The sequence below is a fragment of the Heloderma suspectum genome, chromosome 5 (genome assembly GCF_057233095.1).
Source record: "Heloderma suspectum isolate Gila_16-S chromosome 5, 16-S_ref, whole genome shotgun sequence".
NCBI lineage: Eukaryota > Metazoa > Chordata > Lepidosauria > Squamata > Helodermatidae > Heloderma > Heloderma suspectum.
The window spans coordinates 175,581,912-175,596,173 of NC_139462.1; the positions used below are offsets into that span (position 1 = coordinate 175,581,912).

At 40.0% G+C, this 14,262-nt stretch overlaps 1 protein-coding gene across 25 annotated transcripts in view; it reads left to right on the forward strand.

Moving 5' to 3' along the window:
• TBC1D5 (TBC1 domain family member 5) overlaps positions 1 to 13,553 on the forward strand; it is a 412,711-nt gene extending 399,158 nt beyond the window's left edge. For 19 of the 25 annotated variants that reach the window (XM_084858381.1, XM_084858390.1, XM_084858382.1 and 16 more), the window contains 3 exons: positions 1,086 to 1,165; positions 2,814 to 2,990; positions 7,956 to 13,552. In XM_084858381.1, coding sequence (XP_084714507.1) covers positions 1,086 to 1,165; positions 2,814 to 2,990; positions 7,956 to 8,252 — 554 coding nt within the window. In that variant the 3' untranslated portion in view covers positions 8,253 to 13,552. The other 6 variants (XM_084858401.1, XM_084858405.1, XM_084858400.1 and 3 more) reach the window with 2 other exon arrangements.
• Positions 13,554 to 14,262: the final 709 nt, after the last annotated feature.

Below are 14,262 nucleotides of genomic sequence, written 5' to 3' on the forward strand. Positions count from 1 at the left end.
ATGGAGAGGGTGTGCAGGGATGGGATGAACAGAGCCATCAGATCTAAGTCCCACTGAGTTCCATGTAAGCACACATAGGATTGCAACCTTAGAAAGGAAGGATGAATGGGATAAATTAATGTACGAATTGGTGTGGTTTTAAGAGTGAGAGTGGTCAGGTCTCTGACAAGAGATGGATTGTCTCTCAACCTCACCAGTTTGTCTTCTGTGAAATTGATTTTTTGTTGTGGGTTTGAGAGGATAAATATGGTTTGGCTTTGGAGTTCAAATCCAACCTCTGCTTGTACTCAGTTTGTTGGGTGAGGTACTTGTCCATTATGACTAGCCCAACCCTAGGGCAGCCGTTATGTGACTAGCTACATTCACTATGGGAGCCATTCTGTGGTGGTGCCCACAGCAGTTTCTCAAATTCCCAAATCTGCCCATGAATCCAAAAAGGTTAGAGAACCCAGGTCTGGTCCCTAGGCAAACCTGAATTGTGAACAAAAACCTGCTTCAGTGTTTAGGGGAGTAGATTCTTCATGACACTGTTCACACCAGAGAAGTTTGTTTGTTGACATAGAAACTTATACCTGGCCCTTCTAGTGCCTGTGCAGTACTCAGAGCTTACAACAATTTAAAACCACAATACAATACAAAACCAGATATTCAGTAAAAATACAGTAAAATACAGAGGCAGAGACCATAGTTTAAAAAAAAAAAAAATTTAAACAAAACAAACACTTAGCAGGGAAAAGCCTGCCAGAACCAGCGAAAGACATCCAGAGAGGGGCCACCAGTACTTCATGAGGCAAAGGGTTCCACTGTATTGGTGTCACCACTGAGATGGACCACTGGGATCAGAACTCATTCTGGCATCAGTTAAGGAGCCATGTTTCCTCTTGTACTTGTCCATTAGATCCTTATATAGTACAGCATAACTGTGGAAGCCCTAAACTACGGCTGATTTTTTTTCAGTTTCTTATACCAGCTCCTTATTTTTAGCTACATTAATGAAGGCAGCAAAGTATACTTTTGTGCATGTCCACATGTTGAAAGTATAATCCTGGTGCTTTCTTCTGAAATAGTTGTTTTTGGTATTGCAGGAAATATTCAAGAAGTCATCCTCCAGGAACACTTGGAGAAAGAAGATGAAATTCTAGTTTCCTTGGCTGGATTGAAGCAGGTATTGTTTTGGACAGAGTGCAAATGCTTTATCGAACATAAATATATAATGGATTATATCTGTGTATTTAACTGTATTATTCAGAATTCGATTCACCTAATTAAGTTATATTATGAGTCTGAAAGTTTGAATCATTGAACTCTTGAGATTGTAAGCGAACAAAAAGGTATCACATTTATTCCAGGCTACATTTCGTGCTTTAAAATCATGCTGCTACTGCTCTGTGCGTGTGAATGTGTGTGTAATTGTAATTTGTATGTTCATGTTTTTTTAATATTGTAAGCTGCCTTCTGAGGGCAGTGTGTGCTGAAAGGAGGGCTAGAATGCAGGTAGACTGATTTGACTTCCAGTTCCTTCTTGCTGCTCTAAGCTAAAGAAATAATACATTAGATTAAAAGGCCACAACTTTATCATGGGACATAGCAACCAAACTCTAACCTACCACGAATCTGCCTGTGATAGGACCCTGGAGCCGCAGCTGAAATATTCTCCTGAGAACAGGCCTTGGCCAGCTAAGGGGCACTCCCATTTTAACTGTCTATTCCATCACTGATGAGATCCTCAGTGAGCCACCAGCAACCACTTTTGATTCCCCCCTGCTTCCACAACCTGGGATAGCAGTACCCTTTTGAAAACTATGTGAAAGTCCTGCCACCCCCTTGTCTCGAAACCAATGTCCCTGCCCAGGCTCTGTTTGTGCCCATCTATACGCCTTTACTTTTTATGCTAGTCCATGCCCACACTGGCCCGTTACATGAATGTTAGGACAAATAACATAGTCAAATCAGTCAAATGACCCCGGAAGTTCAGCCCATAATAGCAATTGCCAAGCAAGCATAATCAGCTCAAATTGTGCCCTTCAGCACACCAGAGAAGCCCCAAAACACACAGCCAATCAAAATGGCATGTACAAATTCCTTTGCAGCCCTCAGCAAAGGAAAACTATCTCTGAGCTCCTGGTATTTAGACAAATTGGGTGGATAGATCACACACCTGACTCCTCCAAAATGTTCCAGTTTGGGTACATGTTGGGCTTATGTAGCCTCACTTGAATTATCATCTAACAAAATCTCACGGGAACTTAGACATTGCTATTCTTCCCTTGAGATTGTGTGAGGCCTGCAGTCTTGTGGGGTTTGGGGCAACTTTCCTCCACTGCACACCATCAACCTCCTATCCGACACCATCCACTACTGCTGAGGGAAGGAAAGTCGAGGGGAGGGGGTGATTTAATGACACACAATCTTAATTCCTAATCTTCAAATGTCATTGTAGTTGGAAGAACAAGTACAGCTAGAATACCAATTGGAGTCTATGTCTGCTCTCCTGCAATTTTTCAGTACTTTGTGGAATTGAAGGCTGGTCCTGGAAAAGGTTCAGATTAATACACTGTAACATGTGTCATTCTTTAATGACATCAGGGGGAGTTGAATATTTTGCTCTTTTAAATGCATTTTCTATACTTCATCATTCTTGCTAGAAGATACAATAGTGTCCTGTTGGTTTTACTCAAAAGTACAGTTGTCCTTTCTGTAAATGTCTTGAACATATCAGGGAAAAGGTGAATTAAGAAGAGGGCTTGACTTCAAATGGCAATTGTTAAAATTCAGCTAAAGTATGTATTTTTTTCTGCTTCCTTGGCAAACAGATCAAGGATATTCTGAAAGGTTCCCTACGTTTCAATCAGAGTCAGTTGGAAGCAGAGGAGAATGAACAAATTACAATAGAAGATGATCACTACTGTTCCAACAATCCAAGCAAGGAGACAAGTGAACACATGGAAGATCCTTCCTTCACAAAGCAACTCACCCCTCCAAAGAAGCAGGTAAAGTGTCTGCTTTTCAGAGAAATTCCTCAAGGGGCTTGGGGTACTTTAAAAAATGTATTTTTATATTTTAAAAATTAAAAAAGGAAAAATAGACAATCCTGTGCATGTGTATTTGCAAGCACATCCCATTGAGTTCAGTGCAATTTACTCCCAGGTAACTGCACAATGAACTGCAGCTTTAGAATCAATGTTTATTTAGAAACAAAATACTGATTAACATAATTTGCTGGTGGGGGGGATAAGTAACAAATATAACGTCAGTCTCCATTCGGTGGGTCTTTTCTAGAGTTGGAATGTCTCACTTAAGGTTTCTCATTCTTCCTTAAGCCATTTTTCCCCTTTGCTGGCAAATATCTTTGGTGGCCTTTGACTCATCAATTCTATTCTAATTGTAAAACAGTCTACTGATTTTCAAATAAAGTGGTCTCTCAATACCTTGCTTCCAAGTTTTCATGTGTATACAAAATATTTAACTGTGATATTCTATAAGAGAAAGACTATAGTGGTTGATTATGCTATAGTAGTTGATCAGCTACATTGCTTCAGTGTGTCTGTCCCCAACTGTTTTGAACCACCCCTCCGCCGTTTCAGCTGTTTGTGCTTTCACATCAAATCAGTATGGTAATGTTCTCTTTTGTAAAAGGTGATGCACAGTTCTGAGAGTAAATAACTTTATCTGCCTTCCTTGTAGCCAATAGCTATATTAGGTTCTTCTATCTTCTATCATGCAGATACTTCAACTTCAATATATCTACCAAGCGCCAGAAATAATTTACACCAATTATCTTGGGAAATCTGCGTCCTGGCTGTCTTCTTGAGTAATTCCCATTCATTTGAAAGCTTACACAATAAAGCTTCCCAACAGACTGTACCTATGATAAAGAAGTCCCTAGATTTTATGATATTTTGACAATGGCTTTGCGATGCTATGTATCCATTTTCATGTAAAAAGCTTCTCTGGGAGGCCGTGCTCCTTAAAAAGTGTACAACTTCTTAGCTTCTTTAGGTAGGGATATTGTCTATGCCAGTACACTGGGCTGCCTTGAATCAGGATATCTTTGTCTGTTTCCCTTCAGTGTTGCATTTTAATTAAAAAGGTAACATAGGGAGCACTTCAAAGAATTCTGCCTAATTGGTCAGATGGTAACTATGCCTAAGAGAATAAACCAATCAACAGAAATAGAAACTGGAGGGATTGGCCAATTCCCCTCCTGCCTGATAATCTTGTATTGCCTATTTGACACTGACTGCACCCCAGCCTGCTTTTGTTTTGTCTGTAAAAAAAATGGGATTCATGGTCCTGGCCAGCAGTTTGGCTTCTGATCCAGTATTTTTCTGCTCAGAGGTGTCCAGCTGTGGAATGTTGGTGAACCCACCTATGGGGCTGGGAAACAGACATTAGTCCAAAACCTCATTAAGCAGTTTCACGATTCAGAGGGAATCTGCTCCTCTAGATCTTCTAAGCCAGGGCTGTGGAGCAATTTTGCGCGGAGGAAAACAACCCTCCACCCACCCTGCCCTTCATGGGCCAGATGCTAGATGTTAGGAGGCACGGTCACACTTACCATCAAGAAGCACTGTCAGGCAACCTATGTCCAATTATTGCATAATAATTCTTATACTTGTGCATAATTATTATAAGCGCATGCCATACTGCTGTGACCAGCTATGAAACAAACCAGGCAACCAGAAACATGGGGAATTTGACGGTGACCATAAGAAGCTAGATACCAGTCCTCCAATTTTAAAAAATGGTTAAGACCTTCCTTGACATTTTTTCAAAACAGTCCAAGGATAATGAACTATGTTCCATTTGTATTGGGTGCAAAGAAAGTAGGATTGAAAATGAGCAGGTGCAGCCTCAGACCTAGTATGGCTTATCGCAGTAAGACCTGCCCCCGAGATCAGGCTTGGACCTCCTGAATAAAAGACTGAACTGCTGATTTATTCCCTCCACCACCTCCTCCTCCTCCTCCACCTGCTCTTGGTGGGGTTTATAAAATAATTATAAATTATTAGACAATAATCATGGGAAATCAATTCTAATATATTTACCATGTAACTACATACTGTTACAAGAAAATTATGGGAGTAACGGGAAACATTGGCATACCCATGTTCTTCTTGTCTTGCTTTGCTCTGTTTAGCTTTAGTAGGCAGTACCAAAACAACAGAAACTTTGACACTTCCTAACTAAATTTCAGAAGATAAGAAGTGCTAAGTTCAGTGTCAGTGGCCTGTGTAATCGAGAATTCATTCATAATTTTTCCAAAAAGGCCACCACTGCAACGTTTTAGTTTTAATGAGGCAAAATGTGGTTCAACAATGCCTTTAGGTCACACTGGAAAAATGTTCTAAGTGCAGCATAAGCTTTTAAAAGATTGCCATTAATTAACTGGAACGTTGTAGTGTATCTTATCACTGTATTGAGTCTGCAATCCTAAACACACTTTCTAGAAAGTAAGTCTCATTAAACTCAGTGGGACTTACTTCTGAGTAAACATAGATTGCACTGTTAATGTATTAGCATCCAACGAAGTAGTTATGTTAATTTCCCTTTTTTCTCTGTGAAGGACTGTATGTGGGGCAGCAGCTTTGAGGGCTGCCACCTCTACCACCTCTGACAATTAGGTTGTCATCTCTCGTGTCTCATCTTAATTTTCCTTAGAGCTGTTTAATGCCTAACACTTATTTTTGCCACGATTACATGTGTTTGTAAACCAGCGTGCATGGTACTTATCAGACATACTAAACTGTGCTCAAATAGCCAGTAATCTAACGAATGTACAAAAAGCAACATGATCCATCATGTTTAAGCCACATAGATTTCAATGGCAGAGTTAAGCACATGCTTAAATCACTCCTAATGAAATCAATGGAATTGTAAAGTGCTTAATTTAAGGTATAACATGTCTAAAGGTTTATGAGTCCCGTCCCCATCCCCCTGTTCCCCCACACACGCACACACACGCACAAATATTATTTTCATGTAAGAAAAATGTCATGCTAGGAAGCAGCCCTCATTCTTTTTCCACTGCATCAGTCACTACAGTTTTTTTTAGAGCTATGTCTGTTGAATGCTAGATAGGAAGATCAGAGCCTGCTGTTTTTCTGTACATCAGTTTTGAATGCCAGTTGCCATCTCATACTTAGGAAAAACAATTGTGAACATCCAATGAGAGAGAGAGAGAGAGGTAACTTACTATAAAATTGGGGAAAGGGAAGCAATCATTTAGAATTTTATGAAAACCTAATTATTTATATGAGCCACACATTATCTTTTATTTCTAGGAAACCAGGGAGCAATCAAAATAGAGAGCTAAAAAGAAATATATTAAAATATATTTACATATTAGTAAACACTCACTAGCAATGCTGAGTGGGACACATTCCATCATGGTATAGCTTTTGCTATCCTAGCACTACAGTGGTTAAAAAGGTGCACTTGGTGGCATTTCTATGCCACTTATAAATAACCACTCTTCTATGCACTTATAAAGAGTTGAATAGAAAGATGTGTGTGTTATTTTAATTGCTGTTGGAATAGAGCAATGTAAGGACAGCTGTTTTACTTCTCTTCCATGATTTGGTTCAAGAGACTTCTTCTACCCCCCTGCTGCCCCAGAATATGGATGTTTCTCATTCTTTTTTGGTAAGCTGAGATAGGAATAGAGCTTCTTTACTGCTCCCCAGCTGTGGTGGCACTTTTCTCCTATCTGCCCCCAGCCTAGCACCCCACACTCCAGTGCAGCTTTTCCCAATCTGGAAGTTCAAAACCCTCCAGACGTTTTGAACTTCAACTCCCATCAGCCCCAGCCAGCCTGGCCAGTGGTCTGGAGTGCTGAGAGTTGTCGTCTAAAACAACTCTCCAGGCACCAGGTTGGGGAAGGCTGCACTAACTGATGGCTAAAGGGAGACACATGCATACACATGTGTAAATGTTTAATTTACAAATTTTTAATTTACAAATAATGTTTCAAACAGGGCTGCAAGATTCATGGGTGTAAATTAAAAATGTAGTCCCATGAAGCTTGCAGCCATGTTTGAAACATATTATTTGGGGGTGTTGCTTGCTTTACTGTAGGTGATACAAATAGGTTTCATCCTACTAGCAGATACTCATCAGGAAAAATGTTCCAAGGAGCCAGATGGCACTGGGTGTAAGGTTGTTAACTTTCAAAGCTACTGGAAGTATAATTCTGTCATTTTCCATTTATTCAGTAGCAGTGGCAGATGGGAGAAAACATGTTTCATGTCACTATGAGTTTTCTTAAACTAAAACTGGCAGAGGAAGGAGTGGGGAGATATTTCACCTCTGGAAATATCAGCGTTAGAAAGAGCTTGGGAATTGCAAAGGATATATATGAATATGAAACTGGGTTAAGAAAATAATTGCCTATAAATTTAGATTTTGCATTTTAAACTGTGCAATGGAGTTATTTTAAAATATATCTTTCTTTGCATTGCTATAGTTAGCATCAAACCTTATTAAAAATGTGTTTTGCGTTATGAGTCACTGAGCGCTGCTTCCCATGTGACATTTTTACTGCACAGAGATAACCTCCCTGTAGGGAAACAAAGTGTACAGTTTCATGTGTCAAGAACGCGCAGATACCCGTGTGTTGGGAAGCCAGCAACGCAGCTTTGGTGGGAGAGAGGGGTACAAATGCCTTGAACTGCTTACGTTCCATGCATGTTTATATTAAGGGACACCTCCACTCTATAAACCCACTCATCCTTTATGATCTGTAGGAGAGGCGCTGCTTAAAGAGCTCCCAACTAGGATCCCCTTTATATGTACCTATACTGGCGTGCACCTTTACACGGGAGCAAAGGTGGAGGCAGAGGCGGCCACGCCTGTAAAGGTAGGTGCCAGCTGTGATGATGGATGCACTAGACATAGCATAAATAAATGGGCTTCTTCTGGCTTTATTGCTCATTCTAAACCCTTTTGTTTCATAGGCTGCTGCTGATTCAGGTGGAAGCTCCAACAGCAGGCACACCGGTGGCTATATCCTAGTTTCCAAAGAAGAGGAGGGAGATGTTAGTACTGCTGCTGAGCATGTGCAGACTGTGCCAGCCTGCAAGGATGTGACCACCAAGAGTGAGGCTCCGTGTCACTCTTCTTTAGCCTTCTCTGATCCACTGATGGGGTCCATATCTGCCTCTTCTAGTAACCTCAGCTCCAGCCCCGATGACGACAGCAGCAGCAACAGCAAGGATTCTGACTTTACCATTGTGAGCCCTTTGGAAATTTAGATCAGCCTGTGCAGCCATCTGATGCTCCGCAGGACTGGGAGGCCTATAGAGATGCATAATGCCAAATAATTAGTCAGTGCACAGATGTGGTGAAGGCAATCCCTTTCAGCAAGAAAACGTCAAATGTGCAATGATTGCCTTGAAAACATGCACATGTTAATGTCAAGTTCTAATGTATGACTAAGGGTACTCATAGGTTTAATTTGTTAGCAAGTTCTTGGAATACTGAAGTAGCAATTTATAGTCCCTCATCATGTAGAATAACATGCTACGCTTAATCTCATAGGTTCTGGTGAGCATCCTGCACAAATGTGGGGAAAGCAAATAAATTTGGTAATCATTTCAGATCCTGGCAGTAGGATACTCCTAAAATATGGCAGCTAGAAAATGAACGAAGTACAAGATTCACAGTTACGTCCCAATTGCCTTGCAGGTATTAAGACAGTGGCTGGCCTGCTGAACTATTTCCCTGGGGAAATCCCCCAACTATGCTGAATTTATATACGGCAGAAAACAACTAACTACTATTCATGTCAGGCAAAATTAGGGCACTCTGGTAAGGTAATACAAATTAAGTGCAAATTAGATGCTTTGAAATCCTCTGGTTCGATCTCCATTAAATATGAAGTTCCCTAATATAGCTGGCTTGAACAAATTTTCTTGTATAGTGTTGTCTGGAATGTATTTCTATAGCTGTTTGAGGACCTCTGCAATCCCCTCAGGCCAAGAAACAGTGTTCATTGAGGGTCATAATGCTGCAATTAGAAAGAATTCCCTGATGTTCTTTTTTCCCATGTTGTTTTAACACACATGATCACCACGCTGTTCCCACCAAGGGCAGTAAGACTTCTAGCACTTTTAATCCCAGTGATGTCATGTTTCACTGAAGAGCATGTTTCTCTGACAATACTGGAGTAGGCTAAAAATATATCTGGAAGCAACTTAATCCCATACCATGATAAGAGGAGAAACAAAAAATGAATTCATCTGTCAGTATCCAGCATGAATGCACTGTAAATATTGCTGATGGAGTAGTGCTAATCTTCCTCTCTAGCTTTTACAGTCTATATTCCAAGTAATTCTTGCTCTGAGTCTCACCCAGCACTGTCAGTGCAAGAATAACCAGATGGTTACTTCATGGAAGAGCTGAAAAACCGGGCTACTACCTGGTTCGCACAACATGGTGGGCTTATCAGGGGTTATTTAACCCACGATGAGCCACAGCATATGCCAGGCATGAGCGGGTGCCATTTTGAATATGCAACCCCCGCTTGGGGATTGTTGTGTCATGCAAACCAAGCCACAAAAGGTTGTTTGAAGGTTAAATAACAATCATACAACCTTCCGTATGTTGTAGGGTTGTACAATGGTTGCTTAACCCTCAAATTACCCTTGGTGGCCGGGTTCACGTGACACAACAACCCCCGCTCAAGGTTGCATATCCAAAATGTCGCCCAGCATGTGGCATGGCTCATCATGGGTTCAATAACCCACGGTGAGCCAGCCGTGTTGTGTGAAGTGGATTGAGACACACACCCTTCTAAATAGGCTCTTCCTTCTGCAGGAAGCCAGTGCTAAACTGTATGTACAGCATCGCTGTAGATGCACTGACTAATTTCACTGAGCCAGGGGAAGAATTTGGATTTATTGACCCAAGTCACTGACCTGAGGGGGATCTTTCACCTTATTGGGGCATTAGTATTGAGCAGATTAAATTTTGAACAGCTTGCAGGTTGAACACTGTAAAACTACAAGGGGAAATGAGTGCTTATAAGTTATAACAAAAAGTACTTTGGCGTTCAGCTGTGCCTACCCATGCATTTTTGCTTGCATATATACCATGACAAAAGCTTTCTCCAGATCAAATCAAGAGAGGAGGCAATGGCTCAATGATGTGAGCCTCTAAAAAGACCTAATTAGCTCTGTAATCTGTTTTTCTGCTGCACTTGGAAATGAAACTCTGCTAGCCATGAAATGTATCACACATTAGGAAAGACATTTTTACTAAGGATGTTGCACCTCATTATCTCTAGGACGCTTGGTGGTTTCAACAACAAAAGTTGCTGGTATTAACACAGCCTATTCTGTCACCGTTCCTCCCACCAGCAACTATTCTGTAGAAAGATGCTGTTGTGGGATATTTTCAAAGCTTTATTTCAAACACTCTGCTTGTACACTTTATATTTTCCAGACACACACAGCATAACTATAACCATGTAATGCAGCTGCATGGTTAATGCCAGGGCATGAAACGTGAACAATGATTAATAGCAATCGTAGCTCACATTAAGAATACTTCTGCCCATCCATCTGCAGTGTAAGTCAAGCTAAGTCAAATTGCAACCTGACCGCAGAACGTCAGAGAATCTTGTTACATAACATAGAACTCTCCTTAGAATATTGCTCCAAGCTCTTTGTGGGCAATGCAGATAGAGATTTGCGGGGCTATGAGCAATGGAAAATCCACAATTGTACTTTCCCCTGAGCTGAATGGAATATGCTTGTTGGGCAAGTTGACACTCCCAGAATTCACTTTTGCTAGTTTTTTATCCAGGAATGTCCTGGGCTGCAGAAGACCAAAATTAGAAGATAATTGCTATTGTATGGTGGCGGGTTCACATTTACATATTGCTCTCAAGTAATTCTTCATGGGAAGATGTCCCCTGTGCCTTGTAAAAGTGGGAGTATTACTGAGAGGTTGTGTAAAGAGCTTAACGATATATTTAATTTGTGGGGTGCTGCTGATCTGGATGAAAGACTTAAAACATTCTGGGGTTATGCAAGGTACCTGTGCCAGCTTAAACCTAGCACTCCTCATTTAAACTTCCACAGTAAACCACCTCAGGATTCAGCCTTATGGTCTGTGTTCAGGTTTCTTTAATTTCCTTGAATTTGGAAGGGCGTCAAGAGATTACACGGCTGGTGATTAATTTTGATCCTATAAACATGGCTCACCTTGCTCCTTTCTGCCTAGGATTCTTGACCCAAGGGAAAGTGCCATTTGGAGCAAATTGCTGTTTAAAAGTGGGAAACCGAGCAAGAGAGGAAATAGGAAAAGGGCAGATCATCTTTCACCATGTGGGGGGGAAAGGTTATGAAGTGTTTTGTAATTTTTTTATTATCAGCTCTTATTGTCTACTGATTTCAGGGATCATATTGTTTTTCTTGTCAGAGCGGTGTTAGTGCCATAAAACAAAGCAATCTTGAAGTAAAATTGATTTGTGGGTTTTTTTTAATCTTGCTGCGTTGTATTTTTTTACATGTTTGCTTTAATTCATATATCTTTACTTCCTCACTGCCTGTAATTATCTATGATTTCAGAGAATAAATGGTGCTTTACTGATGGAGAAAGTTGAAACCTGAGTAACTCCATTAGGGGAGTTAAATCTGGTAATACCCATGTCCCAGTGTATCTCAAAGAATATATTGGAGTCTGCTTTTTGATAATGCTGGAAGTGTTTGGTTTTGTATATACATCAATCCAAAAAGATTAGGTCATAATAATCGCATATTGCCTTACATTAGGTTTACTAGAGGGTACTTCCCACTTTAAAGTACCAGTTTATTCTCTCTTCTAAAGATAACCCGCTCATATTGTCCTTGGTAATACTAATCTGATAACAAATAATATGCAGTATAAATGGCTGAGTTGTACTAATGTGTAGGACTCTATAACATTTTTCACCCGGTTAGAGACTCATCTGTTTTTCTTGCATCTTTACCATATGACAATTTAAAGTCTTTTGCATGTAATGTCCATCACGTTACTGCAGAATGGTGATTACCATATAGTGACTGGATGTTCAGTTTTAGCTGTGGAAATTTGTATCTTTCCTCTTTAAGAATGTCTGGCAAACTTTATTAAAGAAATACTTAATATGCGCACTCTTTTGAGTTTCTCATGTGTCTTATTTGTAAAGATACCTGTATGCAAAAAAGAAAGTCATATGAATGTGCATGTACAAAAGAGTAGAGAAAGAAAGAAAGAAAGAAAGAAAGAAAGACATTAACCTCGTGCCAACACTCGTACAAGCATAGATCCTTGCTTTTCATAGTGTTATGTTGACAAAATTGAATTTTAACACCTTCATAAGCAGGAGAATGTAAGGAAAGAAGGAGAAATCAGCTATACATCAACTAGAAAACAAAGGCAGATTTGAAGCAAAAACAATTCCTATCTCGGATCATGCTTCAGTTCATTTAGGAATCAAATTGCTTGACTCTGTTAAATCTTCTGGTACTTGGCACATGAATGTTTCACTACTTAATGATGATAGTTTTAAACACATATGGTTTCTGAACTTGATGAATATTTTGAGATTAGTAAGGCCTTAACCATGCCTTGTGGTTGTGAATGGCAGGCCATGAAGGCTTATATGAGGGGAAGGATTATTGTATTTGCTTCGCATAAAAAAAGCTTAAGGTCATCCAGGAAGAGGAACTGAGTAAAACAGTGAAGTCCTTATTAAGTCAATTTGCAGCTTGTCTCTCCCCAGAATTCTATCAAAGATTGGGTTGACTTCTCTGTGACAGAGGTACTGGAAAAGTAGAGAAAGGCCTGGCGAGATTCTGGCATTTCAGTTAAAACAACAACAAATATCAGAATTATATTCTGTTGATCAAAGATAATCATTTTTTTATTTATACACACACACACACACACACACAACATATAAATTTAAAATTTCAAAAATTTTATTCTGAACTATATAGGAAGGATGGGGAGCCTATGAATCAGGAATCTGAAATTTTATTTTCGGATTCGGTCCTTCCACAACTGGAATTGCAGCAAAAGGAGCTACTTGCAGAGCCTTTGCAGATGGAAGAGGTTTTGTTTCATTTCATTTATTATATTTCTATACTGCCCCTTAGCCAAACCTTTCTGGGCGGTTCACAGAAATTTTAAAAAACTTTAAAATACATTACATAAAGTATAAAACCATTCATGTAATGATATAGAACAAATAGCATACACAACAACAACAACAACATATATCTAAAACTATTTAAAGCAATCGGCCAGAGACAATCAAAGAGGCTCCTTATATGCTGCCAAATGCCTGAGAGAAGAATTAAAAGATGCGAAAAGATGACAATGTTGGCGCTTGGAGTGCTTTGTCAGGGAGATTATTCCATAAATGGGGGGCCACTACCAAGAAGGCCCTTTTCCTTGTTGCCACCCTCCGACCCTCCCTTGGAAGAGGCTCCCGGAGGAGGGCCTTAGATGCAGAGCGTAGCATACGGGTTGGTTCATGCCAGGAGAGATGTTCTGTCAGGTACTGTGGTCAAGTTTGTCCTTGAGAATATGAGGAACGGGAAAGCTCCAGAGCCACATGGTTTTCCTACAGAATGGCATACGGTACAGTGAGACCTTTTGACTCCTAGGCTTTTCTGTCTTCATCGTAAGGTTTTTGAGTCAGGAACTGTACCCATTTCTTTATACAATGCTTATATATCGGCTCTCCCTAAACCTGACAAAGACCATACCAACTGTGCAAATTATAGACCAATTTCCTTAAATAATCTGAATGCTAAAATATTAATGGCAATTCTAGATAACAGACTGACTCTGCATCCTGATCAAGTGGGATTTATTCGCCATAGACAGGGAGCGGATAATTTAAGACTTGAAGCAAGCTTGTTTTGAATTCTAAAAGAACAGATTCATCTGCAGTTATTTCACTTGATTCTGGGAAAACCTTTGACATATTCTATTGGCAGCTTTTGACCCTGGAAAAAAAGGGATTTCCACAGGAATTTTTAAGGTGGATTAGAATTTTGTATCTCTCGCCTGAGTAACAAGTGGTGAAAAATTGAATTCAATTTTTTTTTTTAGTGTGAAGCAGAGCGCAAGGCAGGGCTGTCCTCTGCCTCCCTTGATATTTGATTTGTAGTGGGAACCTTTGGTGTGTTCAATTAGGCAGAGCAGAGACATTTTTGGTTTTATACATGAGCAGGTTGGGTATAAAACAGCTATATATGCATACAACGTGTTGTAATTTAGAGTCTT